Below are 15,741 nucleotides of genomic sequence, written 5' to 3'. Positions count from 1 at the left end.
CCACACTGACCCATTAGCCTTGCCAGGCTGTGTGTGTGTGTGTGTGTGTGTGTGTGTGTGTGTGTGTGTGTGTGTGTTCCCAATGGAATGGAAGGGCTCATGAGCTTTGATTTCACACTTCGGGTCTGCCTGGTGGCCCCACACACACACTCTCAGAGACAAAGCCCCTTTAAGAGCTCCTTTAAGGGTCCTCACCCACACTGCATGCAGACCCCTCCACAGCTGGCTAGCATGAGAGAGGTGTCAGGAGCAAGGTAGCAGGCCACAGAGGAACACACACAGGCTTTAATGGAGATAGAGGGGGGGGGGGGGGGGGGGTACTGTGAGAAAGCGTTTTTCCATTCCACTCCCATTCATATCCCCCTCTCTCCTCCCCACGCCCGTCTTTCCATCCCCCTATCTCCCTGTGTGGCAGTCTGTCCCATACCTCTAATTGTGGCATTTACATGGAGTACCTCTAGCCCAGGCAAATAACTGAATATAGTCTCTAAAACCAACAATCCCATTTGATGAGGTGCTCTTACCCGTGTGAGTACCTCCCTTAATGTTCCAGCCTTTCAGCAACACACAGCACCATCTCAATGGAGGGGCCAAACACATTCATGTACTGCATCAATAGTAGAAGTAGTTTGCAGATTCCCTCAGGATCGATCTTTGTACTGGTATTTTGTGATACAGTAAAAAGTGCATTGAGTTGAGCTGCTGAGGCATCAACATTACTGTGTAACAGATAGTGAATAACATGTATGAACACTATGCGAGGGTGCAATCATGCACTTGACTGACAGTGGAATACTGAGGAGAGTAGTGATGATGTAGTTATATGTCATTTAGCCTCTTTGATCCAAAGTGACTTACAGTTAGGCGTGCATAGCTTTTTTTCCATAGTAACGACAGTAAGTGAAGCATTTAGACTCTCAGACACTGCCGTATGCTTTCCTTTTTAACAGCTCCAAAAGGAACTGGGAGACAACGGCATCATCTCAGTTATACCGTGTTGGTTTAACTCAGTTTAACACGCTCATCTTATTGCTGCCTGAAATGAGGTTAAAGGTCTCGCCGTGAACCCACCAGGAATATGGAAAATGAAGCCAGGGAGGAGCTATGGTGTATTTGGACCGTCAAAGTAGCCCTCAAACCCTAGTGGGTAATTGGCTGGGACAACCTCCTCTGGTGCACTCCAATAAGGTGAAAGTTCATCACCAGCGACGTCCACTCACCACCACCGCCACATTGCCTGCATATTATTATTCTCTTTCTCTTCAAACCATTTGAATACATTTTAGTGATTGAATTTCAGTCAATTCGAGCTAATTCGAGAGTATTGTGTTGAATATCCTAGTGACTACGGAAATATTGTGAACAATTGTATGTGATTGCAGTTATTAAGGAAGACAGTATATTGTTCAACATTTAGAAAATGAATCCTCAAAAAAATAAAAAATTGTTATATATCATCATTGTACTCAAAGCCCTAATGTTTTCTCAATATTAAATACACGTTTCTTCTTTCTTGACTTCTTTCTTGTCATTAATTTTTACTGTGATTTTTCAAATCTTGCCTTACAAAATATGCAAAGAAATTGAAAACATAGACTTTCTGACCTAAACAAACATAGAGAATAATGAGGATCATTATGTCATGTTGTAAAGGTAAACAGTCTGCTGGCTGATACTGTATTATTCTGTGTATACTGATGTAGGATGAGTGTCAATATCAACAGGAAGTGTATACCTGCAGATCGATATGTGTCACAATTAGATGTGAGAGGCATTGATCACAGTGACTTCTGTTTCACTCTCCCTCTGTGCTGTCCTTATCACAGTGACTTCTGTTTCACCCTCCCTCTGTGCTGTCCTTATCACAGTGACTTCTGTTTCACTCTCCCTCTGTGCTGTCCTTATCACAGTGACTTCTGTTTCACCCTCCCTCTGTGCTGTCCTTATCACAGTGACTTCTGTTTCACTCTCCCTCTGTGCTGTCCTTATCACAGTGACTTCTGTTTCACTCTCGATCTGTGCTGTCCTTATCACAGTGACTTCTGTTTCACTCTCGATCTGTGCTGTCCTTATCACAGTGACTTCTGTTTCACTCTCGATCTGTGCTGTCCTTATCACAGTGACTTCTGTTTCACCCTCCCTCTGTGCTGTCCTTATCACAGTGACTTCTGTTTCACTCTCCCTCTGTGCTGTCCTTATCACAGTGACTTCTGTTTCACTCTCGATCTGTGCTGTCCTGATCACAGTGACTTCTGTTTCACTCTCGATCTGTGCTGTCCTGATCACAGTCAATAGAGTCGTACTCTATGCTCCGCCTCAACAGGGAGTTTATGAATTAACCTAAATTCAACCTCGCATTGAACCCCATTTCTTCTGTTCTGAACTTCATTATTAAAAGCTATGTACTCTGAAGTAATTTAATTTTAAATCACGCTCTTGGGGACTTTGAATGGGATATTTCTCTCTCTTCCTGACCTAGCTTTTAAGAGTGATATGATTGAACAAACAGAAAAAGTGTTCCCAACAGTTAAGATCAAAGCTGTATTTAAGTGTTTGTTGTTATGAATGGTAAATGAAATGTGTGCATGCGTGGGGAGGGAGGGGCAGTCCTTTCAATTTACAAAGAAACAGTAACATGTATTTCCATACACAAACACAGAACGTATCATGTAGGAGAGTAAAGAAACTGAAGGAACTTTTGACTGGTACTGTATATATATATATATATACAAATATAGGAATATATAAATATATACAGTACCAGTCAAAAGTTTGGACACACCTACTCATTCAAGGGTTTCTCTTTATTTTTTACTATTTTCTACATTGTAGAATAATAGTGAAGACATCGAAACTATGAAACACACCCAAAACACACACTAACCAAAAAAGTGTAAACAAATGAAAATATACTTCTTTGCTTCTATACTTCTTTGAGATTCTTCTGCCTTTACGACAGCTTTACACACTCTTGGCATTCTCTCAACCGGATGCTTTTCCAACAGTCTTAAAGGAGTTCACACATACTGTATGCTGAGCACATGTTGGCTGCTTTTCCTTCGCTCTGCAGTCCAACTCATCCCAAACCATCTCAATTGGGTTGAGGTTGGGTGACTGTGGAGGCCAGGTCATCTGATGCAGCACTCCATCACTCTCCTTCTTGGTCAAATAGTCCTTACACAGCCTGGAGGTGTGTTGGGTCATTGTCCTGTTGAAAAACAAATGATAGTCCCACTAAGTGCGAACCTGATAGGATGGCGTATCGTTGCAGAATGCTGTGGTAGCCATGCTAGTTAAGTGTGCTTTGAATTCTAAATAAATCACTGAGAGTGTCACCAGAAAAGTACTCCCACACCATCACACCTCCTCCTCCATGCTTCACGGTGGGAACTGCACATGCGGAGATCATCTATTCACCTATTCTGCGTCTCACAAAGAGACGGTGTTTGGAACCAAAAATCTCAAATTTGGACTCATCAGACCAAAGGACAGATTTCCACCAGTCTAATGTCCATTGCTCGTGTTTCTTGGCAGAAGCAAATATCCATTTACGGTGCAGTTAATTCTAATGAACTTATTCTCTGAAGCAGTAGTAACTCTGGGTCTTCCTTCCCTGTGGCGGTCCTCATGAGAGCCAGTTTCATCGTAGCGCTTGATGGTTTTTGCGGCCGTACTTGAAGAAACTTTCAAAGTTCTTGAACTTTCCCGCGTTGACTGACCTTCATGTCTTAAGTATTGATTGACTGTCATTTCTCTTTGTTTATTTAATCTGTTCTTGCCATAATATGGACTTGGTCTTTTACCAAATAAGACTATCTTCTGTATACCCCCCCTACCTTGTCACAACACAACTGATTGGCTCAAACACAATTAAAGAAGGAAAGACATTCCACAAATACACTTCTAACAAGGCACACCTGTTAAATGAAATGCATTCCAGATGACTACCTCATGAAGCTGGTTGAGAGAATACCAAGCGTGTGCAAAGCTGTCATTTAGGCAAAGGGTGAATACTTTGAAGAATATCAAATATCAAATATATAACACTTTTTTGGCTATGACATGAATATGTGTTTTTTTTACAAATATGTTTGATGTCTTCACTATTATTCTGCAAGGAGTAGGTGTGTCCAAACCTTTGACTAGTACTGTATATAGGGCATTTGTTGTGATTAATACAGTATGCTAGTCTCTGGAGAAGGTTACAACCATAATGATTATGTCTCTGTTCAGCCTCCATACCTCCATGTTCCTCTGTTTGCCTCCACACCTCCATGTTCCTCTGTTCAGACTCCACACCTCCATTTTCCTCTGTTTTGCCTCCACACCTCCATGTTCCTCTGTTCAGCCTCCACACCTCCACGTTCCCCAGTTCAGCCTCCACACCTCCATGTTCCTCTGTTCAGCCTCCACACCTCCATGTTCCTCTGTTCAGCCTCCACTCCTCCATGTTCCTCTGTTCAGCCTCCACACCTCCATGTTCCTCTGTTCAGCCTCCACACCTCCATGTTCCTCTGTTCAGCCTCCACACCTCCATGTTCCTCTGTTCAGCCTCCACACCTCCATTTTCCTCTGTTTTGCCTCCACTCCTCCATGTTCCTCTGTTCAGCCTCCACACCTCCATGTTCCTCTGTTCATCCTCCACACCTCCATGTTCCTCTGTTCAGCCTCCACACCTCCATGTTCCTCTGTTCAGCCTCCACACCTCCATTTTCCTCTGTTTTGCCTCCACTCCTCCATGTTCCTCTGTTCAGCCTCCACACCTCCATGTTCCTCTGTTCAGCCTCTACAACTCCATGTTCCTCTGTTCAGCCTCCACACCTCCATGTTCCTCTGTTCAGCCTCCACTTGTTTGAAATAACTTACAACGGCCACCGGAGTTCACCCACTACACCGCCAGTCACTAAGTCTGTCTTACTGACCTTTCATGGCCTTCCCTCACTCCTCTCTCCCCTCTCCCTCTTCTCAGCCCCATCCCTGTCAGACAAGATGTCTTCTCTCTCCCCCCTCCCTCTTCTCAGCCCCATCCCTGTCAGAGAAGATGTCTCTTCTCTCCCCCCTCCCTCTTCTCAGCCCCATCCCTGTCAGACAAGATGTCTCCTCTCTCCCCCCTCCCTCTTCTCAGCCCCATCCCTGTCAGACAAGATGTCTTCTCTCTACCCCCTCCCTCTTCTCAGCCCCATTCCTGTCAGACAAGATGTCTCCCCCCCCCTCTTCTCAGCCCCATCCCTGTCAGACAAGATGTCTCCTCACTCCCCCCTCCCTCTTCTCAGCCCCATCCCTGTCAGACAAGATGTCTTCTCTCTCCCCCTCCCTCTTCTCAGCCCCATCCCTGTCAGACAAGATGTCTTCTCTCTCCCCCCTCCCTCTTCTCAGCCCCATCCCTGTCAGACAAGGTGTCTTCTCTCTCCCCCCTCCCTCTTCTCAGCCCCATCCCTGTCAGACAAGGTATCTTCTCTCTCCCCCCTCCCTCTTCTCAGCCCCATCCCTGTCAGACAAGATGTCTTCTCTCTCCCCCCTCCCTCTCCCCCCCCCTCCCTTTCTCCCCCCTCCCTCTCCCCCTCCCTCTCCCCCCTCCCTCTCCTCCCCCCTCCCTCTCCCCCCCTTCCTCTCCCCCCTCTCCCTCCTCCCCCTCCCTCTCTCCCCCCTCCCTCTCTCCTCCCCCCTCCCTCTCCCCCCCTCTCCTCCCCACTCCCTCTACTCCCCCTCCCTCTCTCCCCCCTCCCTCTCTCCTCCCCCCTCCCTCTCTCCTCCTCCCCCCTCCCTCTCCTCCCCCCCCTCTCCTCTCTCCCCCCTCCCTCTCTTCTCTCCCCCCTCCCTCTCTCTCTCCCCTCCCTCTCTCCCCCTCCCTCTCCCCCCTCCCTCTCTCCCCCTCTCTCTCCTCCCCCCTCCCTCTCTCCCCCCTCCCTCTCTCCCTCCCTCTCCTCCCCCCTCCCTCTCTCCCCCCTCCCCCCCCTCCCCCCCCTCCCTCTCCTCTCTCCCCTCCCTTTCTTCTCTCCCCCTCCCCCTCTCTCTCCCCCCCTCCCTCTCCTCCCCCCTCCCTCTCCTCTCTCCCCCCTCCCTCTCTTCCCCCCTCCCTCTCCTCCCCCCCCCTATCTATTCCATCCTCGCCGGTGCCCCGGGTAGAGTTTCCTTAGTGCTTATCTAGGATCCCTGTAGCACTAGGATCCCTGTAGCAGGGCCAGTGGTATGGTGTAGCGTGGGGTGAAATGAATTCATCACATCATTACTGCCGGTGATAAATGGTGGCTCGAGCTGTCATGAGAAGGGAGAGGAGGGTGAGGACTGGATGGTAATTCTCTGTTCAGCTCCTTGCTCTTCCTCTGCTCCTCTTTATCAGGTAGAATACTTCCCCTACTGCTGCTGCTAAGCACCAGCACCTCATGGGAAACATATGTTAACATTGCCAAAGCAAGTGAAGTAGATAATATACAAAAGTGAAGTGAACAATAAACTTTACACTCACAGACGTTCCAAAATAATCTCTCTCTCTGTGTCTGTCTACCCTTCACAGGGAAGAGTGACCCCTTCTGTGTGGTGGAACTGAGTAACGATCGGCTACAGACACACACGGTCTACAAGAACCTCAACCCCGAGTGGAACAAGGTCTTCACCTTGTGAGTGCACTTCTGTACCATGTGTTGCCACATACCTATCCTGATCTCATGCTGGGTGGGCTCTTTCTGGTAATTCTCTTTCTGTCTGTCTTTCTCACTGTCTGACATATGCCAGCACTTCATATATGTGCACACACGCACATTTATTGAATTGTGTTGCAACTATTGCTAATATTTTATTTTGTATTTTTTTAACTAAGCAAGTCAGTTAATAACAAATTCTTAGTTACAATGACGGCCTACCAGGGAACAGTGGGTTAACTGCCTTGTTCAGGGGCAGAATGACAGATTTTTTTCCTTGTCAACTCAGGGATTCGATGCAGCAACCTTTCGGTTACTGGCCCAATGCTCTAACCACTAGGCTACCTGCCGCCAAAAATAATAAGATATGAAGTATACATTTTGAAGTAGTATTACAGTACAGGTATTACAGTACCTATAACTATAGCACATTATCATAATGAGGCATGGTTATAAAAAACAATCATAGCTATTACTAATCATTTAAGATGTTTTAAAAACATGAGTTATAATTCATACTTAATTTCCAGTTATTAGCCGTTTCCAGTTATGCCACTACTTGTCACATTTGCCAAAGGACATTGTAAAATGTAAGGATTACTATGTGAATACTATTTTGGGATGCACATGATGATCTCTCTGTTTGTCAACTATGTTCTTTCTAGTTCTCTCTATTTCTGCAAAATCTACATGATCATTGTTTGGATAAAGCACGTTTTCTTCAGCATCTGAGTAATATGATCAAACACTGTCATTACTACGCGTTTCATTCAACTGGCAAAGCATTGCACAGCGTTTGCACTTAGCCTACTGTAAATAGTCCTAATCTATTTATTTGACAGTGAGAACATATCATATATTCATGAATCTATATTTCTCATAGAAAATATAGCTAATGCTAGTACATCGTTGAGATTTAAATTCAGAGGTCTAAATTTTATCCCCTTATAAATCATTCCTCCTATACATTTTTATTTTGATTGACATGCCATAATTGGATTCTGTACATGAGTATGTACATATATATATATATATATATACAGTATATATATATTATTTCAGCCTTCCTTCCAGGGAAATACACAAGTGAATTCCCAGGGAAAGCTGGGTAATTTGGTCGTCCTTTAAGTGGCGCCGTGTCTCCTCTTTTCTTTCCATCAGTCTTCTCCTCCCTAGCCTACTTTTCAAATATGACATTTCCTAGCCACAATTCCTTTCCTCATACAACTCTCACACTCTTTATTAGTTGCGTACAAAGCTCATAGAGGCTTGGAGTTTCATCATGCTATGATGCGGGTGTGATATGTGTGATTGTAATGGTGTAACGGTTGTTCTGTGGCGAGTAGTAACGTGAAGGACATCCACTCGGTGTTGGAGGTGACGGTGTACGACGAGGACCGAGACAGGAGCGCAGACTTCCTGGGTAAAGTGGCCATCCCTTTACTAAACGTGAGTCCTCCTGATGAAATGTCTCTGCTGTCTATCACCTCCCCTAGGGATAATACTGTAAAAAAAAACACTGGGGAGGATATAAATACACACAAGATGCAACTGTGGATGAGACTGTTATCATTGCACAAAGCAATAGAGAGAGTGAGAGAGTGAGAGAGAGAGGGCGAGAGAAAGAGAGATATGTAAGAGCGAGAGAGAAAGAGAGAGCGCGATGTAAAGAAAAGAGCAAGAGAGAGAGACAGTGAGAGTAAATGAATAAAACACCATTGGTAATGTACGGTCCTGGGGGGCTAATTCCCCAGGATAGTTCATATCTCCCTGACAATGCTGTGGTGGTAATGAACAGGTACTTGTCAGAGTTGCCACAGTTGTTTTGGGCTCTCTGTCAGATGCAGCAGCTGGGGTTCAAAGGTGGCCCAGAGAGTGTATTCAGCCGGGCATTGCCAGACAGACGGCTGTCATGTCCCTCTCCCACAGATTCAAAATGGTGAACGGAAAGCCTACGCTTTGAAAAGCAAGGAGCTGACAGGGCCAACAAAAGGGGTCATCTTTCTGGAAATAGACGTGATTTTCAACGCTGTAAGTCTCTTTCTTGTCCCCCTCCCCTGTTTTCCTAGTTTGTCCCCACCCCCCACCCTCCACCCTCCACCCTCCACCCCCCACCATCCACCCCCCACCCTCCACCCTCCACCCTCCAGCACCATCGTCTTTCTGTTTGTCCCCACCCTCCACCCTCCACCCTCCAGCACCATCGTCTTTCTGTTTGTCCCCACCCTCCACACTCCAGCACCACCGTCTTTCTGTTTGTCCCCACCCTCCACCCTCCAGCACCATCGTCTTTCTGTTTGTCCCCACCCTCCACCCTCCACCCTCCAGCACCATCGTCTTTCTGTTTGTCCTCCCTCCCCTGTTTTCCTAGTTTGTCTCCACCCTCCACACTCCAGCACCATCGTCTTTCTGTTTGTCCCCACCTTCCACACTCCAGCACCATCGTCTTTCTGTTTGTCCCCACCCTCCACACTCCAGCACCACCATCTTTCTGTTTGTCCTCCCTCCCCTGTTTTCCTAGTTTGTCTCCACCCTCCACACTCCAGCACCATCGTCTTTCTGTTTGTCCCCACCCTCCATACTCCAGCACCACCGTCTTTCTGTTTGTCCTCCCTCCCCTGTTTTCCTAGTTTGTCTCCACCCTCCACACTCCAGCACCATCGTCTTTCTGTTTGTCCCCACCCTCCACCCTCCAGCACCATCGTCTTTCTGTTTGTCCCCACCCTCCACACTCCAGCACCATCGTCTTTCTGTTTGTCCTCCCTCCCCTGTTTTCCTAGTTTGTCTCCACCCTCCACACTCCAGCACCATCGTCTTTCTGTTTGTCCCCACCCTCCACACTCCAGCACCACCGTCTTTCTGTTTGTCCCCACCTTCCACACTCCAGCACCACCGTCTTTCTGTTTGTCCCCACCCTCCACACTCCAGCACCACCGTCTTTCTGTTTGTCCTCCCTCCCCTGTTTTCCTAGTTTGTCTCCACCCTCCACACTCCAGCACCACCGTCTTTCTGTTTGTCCCCACCTTCCACCCTCCAGCACCACCGTCTTTCTGTTTGTCCTCCCTCCCCTGTTTTCCTAGTTTGTCTCCACCCTCCACACTCCACCCTCCAGCACCACCGTCTTTCTGTTTGTCCTCCCTCCCCTGTTTTCCTAGTTTGTCTCCACCCTCCACACTCCAGCACCATCGTCTTTCTGTTTGTCCTCCCTCCCCTGCCATCTCTTGTCGCCCGTCCTCGTCTTCACTTAAATGATCGAAAACTCCCACTCAGCCGCCTTTGTTCGCCCATTCGTTGTCACTGTGTGTGTCCTGCTGGCGGCCATCTTAGTGCTGTGTGTGAGGGAGAGAGCTCTCACTGTAGTCTGTGACGTGCGGCACTACTCTCAACATCATATCTGCATGTACTCAAGACAGTCCATTCAGTTAGAGATCTACGCCATATTGTGTTATTGTGATAATATCCCACCACAGGTGTTTAAATGTTTAAATGTGTTTATTATTCCCACACCAGGTAAAGGCAGGTTTCATGACGTTGATACCCAAAGAGCAGAAATACATAGAGGATGAGCCCAGAGTGTCCAAACAGGTAGGTTAACACCTCCACCCTCCACTCTGTTGCCCCGTTTAGCTCAGCATCTACTACAGTCCCCCATTAAATGAGATATTTTAACAAAACTCAACCAGTCTTGAGTGGCATCTTGTGAGGCCACAACAGTGTGGGCAAGAGTGAGAGAACCCCCTCCTCCTCCTCCACCCTCCTCGCTGCTTTACTGTGAGCGGAGAATAGAAATGTCAAGCTGTCAACTCTGGGGGTGTATAAGTAGATTGGCCATCCTTAGTTGGCCCTCTGTGCCACTGCTGCTTTGCACTTCATTGTCACACCGCTCAATGTGGCGGACCCACAAAGGGCTGAATCGCGGGGGCTGGCCCACATCAGACATGTCACATAAACGTTGTTTGGGCTGAGCAGTCACCCGCTCCCACACCCTTTTGTCTCTCTCCTCTTCTTTCTCTCTCTCACTCTATCTCTCTCTCTCTCTGTGTGCTAAAAGATGCACACTCTGCACTTTCCCCTGTGTGGAGTGTGAACCTCCCTGTCCACCCTCCCTGTTCGCTCCTCTCTGTTTTCATCTGTACTTCACCTCTGACTCATAGAGATGCCCCATGTCAGCATCTCTGAATGATGATGTCATTGATGGCTTTAGAGAGATTGCCCCGTGAGGGCTCTTTTATGTGGGGCTAGTCCCTGCTGTGGCCGCTGTCTGTCCTTACAAACACAAGACCCCCAAAACCCAAAGTAGCCAGTCAAATACAGACCTTATATTACATTACAATTCCACTATTCAGCAGTTGATATCTGTATTCATTAAACTACCATGGCCAGGAACAAAGCAGGAACAACTCCAGGCTGTAGTTCTAACAGGAACCAGAGTTTGTCCTGGTGTGGTCATATCATCCCAGGTAAACTCCTGGGCCTAGATATAACTACTAATGTTGGTGTAGGAAGTACATTTGAGAGAGAGATAGTTTACAGTAGTCCCTCTGCTGCTAGTTACAGTAGTGTGATCAAAGCGTGGCCGTGTGCAGGGATGTGGGTGACTCAGAGTGCTGTTGTCTTCAGGGGGTGGATGTCCCCACCAGGACACCGTAGACTCACAGTCATTCTCAGTTCACCACTACTCTACCTTGAATAATGAATTAGGCAGTGGTCTAAAAATACAACTACCTCTAAATGTCCCAGAATCCTCTTAAAGACACATCAGAATAACACTTTCCCTCTTCGGGGACTACTTCCTGGATGCGTTTTCTTCTGTCATGTTGTTTTGGTATTTCGTGATTGGAACACAGCGGAATGGGACTGTGGTGCTTTCATCATCTGTGGCCAGATGCCTGCCTGAACTCCTTAGGGATGTGAAATCATCACGGGCTGTTAACACTATTACTATGACTTGCCTTCGGCTAAAGAGACTTAAAGAGACACAGCTTCAGTGAACATGACTTGATTTAGTGATTAAGTTTCTTATAGTCTCAGCATTTCGTTAACAATATTGTGCCAATACTTGACCAACACAAGGCTGGCAAAATGATGGGGTTTGAGAGACCAGATGACATATTGTCCTTGCTGCCATTTGCCCATCACATTGCCAGTATTATGGCCTTAAGAAGCTTTGTACCACGGCTTGGCTAAATACTCAATTCTGATTAGTTGAGAGGGTGTTGATTACATACAATTACATAACGAACTCTAGAATGAGAGTTGACTAAATACAAGTTGATTCCTCGACTCCTTGCCCATCAACCGTCATTAACGGAATTAATAATATATATGTTTATATTCTTAATTCCATTCCTTTACTAGATTTGTGTGTATTGGGGGGTATATGTTGTGTAATTTGTTAGATATTACTGCACTGTCAGAGCTAGAAGCACAAGCGTTTCTCTACACCCGCAATAATCTGTTAAAAATGTGTATGTGACCAATAACATTTGATTGTCATGTTTTTCACTGCTTATGTCACCTCTGTGCTCTGTCCAGTTGCTTCTGCAAAACTTCAACAGAGTGAGACGATGCATCCTGTTCCTCATCAACGCCGGCTGCTACATCAACAGCTGCTTCGAATGGGACTCAACTCAGAGGAGCATCTGTTCCTTCCTGGTACTAATGCATACATTTATATGTACACTCAGACATACTCACCGGTTCCTTCCTGGTACTAATGCAAACATTTACATGTACACACAGACATACTCACCTGCCACTTTCTGGTATTTACCCTTCAGAAATACAGTATGCAAATACATATACATAGACCCATGTCTGTTATAAACACACACATACCTGCAACTGCTCACACGTAGCTGCTTCAAACAATAGATGGTACTTATATACTCTTAACCAGTAGATGGTACTTACAGTATATACTCTTAACCAATAGATGGTACTTACAGTATATACTCTTAACCAATAGATGGTACTTATATACTCTTAACCAATAGATGGTACTTATATACTCTTAACCAATAGATGGCACTTATATACTCTTAACCAATAGATGGTATTTACAGTATATACTCTTAACCAATAGATGGTACTTACAGTATATACTCTTAACCAATAGATGGTACTTATATACTCTTAACCAATAGATGGTACTTACAGTATATACTCTTAACCAATAGATGGTACTTACAGTATATACTCTTAACCAATAGATGGTACTTATATACTCTTAACCAATAGATGGCACTTATATACTCTTAACCAGTAGATGGTACTTACAGTATATACTCTTAACCAATAGATGGTACTTACAGTATATACTCTTAACCAATAGATGGTACTTATATACTCTTAACCAATAGATGGCACTTATATACTCTTAACCAGTAGATGGTACTTACAGTATATACTCTTAACCAATAGATGGTACTTACAGTATATACTCTTAACCAATAGATGGTACTTACAGTATATACTCTTAACCAGTAGATGGTACTTACAGTATATACTCTTAACCAATAGATGGTACTTACAGTATATACTCTTAACCAGTAGATGGTACTTACAGTATATACTCTTAACCAATAGATGGTACTTACAGTATATACTCTTAACCAATAGATGGTACTTACAGTATATACTCTTAACCAGTAGATGGTACTTACAGTATATACTCTTAACCAGTAGATGGTACTTACAGTATATACTCTTAACCAATAGATGGTACTTATATACTCTTAACCAATAGATGGTACTTACAGTATATACTCTTAACCAGTAGATGGTACTTACAGTATATACTCTTAACCAATAGATGGTACTTACAGTATATACTCTTAACCAATAGATGGTACTTACAGTATATACTCTTAACCAGTAGATGGTACTTACAGTATATACTCTTAACCAATAGATGGTACTTACAGTATATACTCTTAACCAATAGATGGTACTTACAGTATATACTCTTAACCAGTAGATGGTACTTACAGTATATACTCTTAACCAATAGATGGTACTTACAGTATATACTCTTAACCAATAGATGGCACTTATATACTCTTAACCAGTAGATGGTACTTACAGTATATACTCTTAACCAATAGATGGTACTTACAGTATATACTCTTAACCAATAGATGGTACTTACAGTATATACTCTTAACCAGTAGATGGTACTTACAGTATATACTCTTAACCAATAGATGGTACTTACAGTATATACTCTTAACCAATAGATGGTACTTATATACTCTTAACCAGTAGATGGTACTTACAGTATATACTCTTAACCAGTAGATGGTACTTACAGTATATACTCTTAACCAATAGATGGTACTTACAGTATATACTCTTAACCAATAGATGGTACTTATATACTCTTAACCAATAGATGGTACTTATATACTCTTAACCAATAGATGGTACTTACAGTATATACTCTTAACCAATAGATGGTACTTACAGTATATATTCTTAACCACAGTATATACTCAAAATCAACATATGGTACTTAGATACTCAAAATCAATAAATGGTACTTATATACTCATATATATGTCACAAAACCCACACTCTGAAATAGTAGAAGTATACCACTCAGTATACCTACCTGAACCAGGGTAAGGAAGGCCCCTCGACGAATAACCAACCAATCTAAGGCCTAAGAGACAATATAATGTCTCTCTCTGTCTCTTGAGCTATCTCTCTCTGTTCCTCTCTCTGTCTCTCTGTAGCTCTCACTCTGTTCCTCTCTGTCTCTCTGTAGCTCTCTCTGTTCCTCTCTGTCTCTCTGTAGCTCTCTCTCTGTTCCTCTCTCTCTCTCTCTCTCTCTCTCTCTCTCTCTCTCTCTCTCTCTCTCTCTCTCTCTCTCTGTTCCTCTTTCTGTCTCTCTGTATCTCTCTCTCTCTCTCTGTTCCTCTGTCTGTCTCTCTGTCTCTCTCTCTGTTCCTCTCTCTGTCTCTCTGTCTCTCTCTCTGTTCCTCTCTCTGTCTCTCTGTATCTCTCTCTCTCTCTGTTCCTCTCTCTCTCTCTGTTCCCCTCTCTCTGTCTCTTGAGCTATCTCTCTCTGTTCCTCTCTCTCTGTCTCTTGAGCTATCTCTCTCTGTTCCTCTCTCTGTCTCTCTTTATCTCTCTCTCTTTTCCTCTCTCTGTCACTCTTTATCTCTCTATGTTCCTCTCTCTGTCACTCTTTATCTCTCTATGTTCCTCTCTCTGTCTCTCTTTATCTCTCTCTCTGTTCCTCTCTCTTTATCTGTCTCTCTCTTTATCTGTCTCTATTTATCTGTCTCTCTGTTCCTCTCTCTCTCTCTGTTCCTCTCTCTGTCTCTCTGTTCCTCTCTCTGTCTCTCTTTATCTCTCCCTCTCTCTCTCTCTCGGTACCTCTCTCTCTCTGTACCTCTGTACCTCTGTATCTCTGTATCTCTCTCTCTCTCTCTCTCAATCCAATTCATTTTCAATTGAAGGGCTTTTTTGGCATGGGAAACATATGTTCAGTGAAATAGTGAAATAGAAATAGATCATTAACAAAAGTGAAATAAACAATAAAGTGAACATTACACTCACAAAAGTTCGAAAATAATAAAACATTTGTGCAAATATGTTTATGTTTTTTGTTTATGTTTTTGGACTCACCGGGGCAGACTTTATAGTTGTCGTTTGAAGTCAAGTATATGCTAGTATGGGTAGGTAACAGTGTTTTGAGTGTGGGGATGTTGGCCATAAGCGACATGCTTGCCCAAAAAGGGAGAAGGCGGAGAGTGGGACACAGGTGGTCCTTATAAGCATGGGCCCACTGATATAGGGAGAGGTGGGCCGACAGTGGTAGAGCAGCCACAAGTACCTGTTGCTGAGGAACAAGTTGTTTGTGTTGAGGGTACAGAGTTGCAGCTTGTACCAGAGGGGAACATAGCATCTGATGCAGCAGAAAAATAGTGTTGTAGGATGTAAGGATGGATCTGGGGAGCCATTTCCCCAGACCGGTGAGGAGATGCCCAGTATGAGTAATGGGGTACAGGAGGGGGTTCAGGTTGGGCTAGTCTCCCAGGCAGGGGAGGAGATGCCCAGTACGAGTAATGGGGTACAGGAGGGGGTTCAGGTTGGG

At 44.8% G+C, this 15,741-nt stretch overlaps 1 protein-coding gene across 1 annotated transcript in view; it reads left to right on the top strand.

Moving 5' to 3' along the window:
* LOC109875799 (multiple C2 and transmembrane domain-containing protein 1-like) overlaps positions 1 to 15,741 on the top strand; it is a 292,254-nt gene that overhangs the window by 179,380 nt on the left and 97,133 nt on the right. The window contains 5 exon segments of the mRNA XM_031817676.1: positions 6,515 to 6,617; positions 7,985 to 8,087; positions 8,568 to 8,669; positions 10,149 to 10,223; positions 12,174 to 12,293. Coding sequence (XP_031673536.1) covers positions 6,515 to 6,617; positions 7,985 to 8,087; positions 8,568 to 8,669; positions 10,149 to 10,223; positions 12,174 to 12,293 — 503 coding nt within the window.

Source organism: Oncorhynchus kisutch, linkage group LG3, assembly GCF_002021735.2.
Source record: "Oncorhynchus kisutch isolate 150728-3 linkage group LG3, Okis_V2, whole genome shotgun sequence".
Taxonomy (NCBI): Eukaryota; Metazoa; Chordata; class Actinopteri; order Salmoniformes; family Salmonidae; genus Oncorhynchus; species Oncorhynchus kisutch.
Note: the sequence above shows the minus strand (reverse complement) of the source record. Positions and strands in the feature narration are given on the sequence as shown.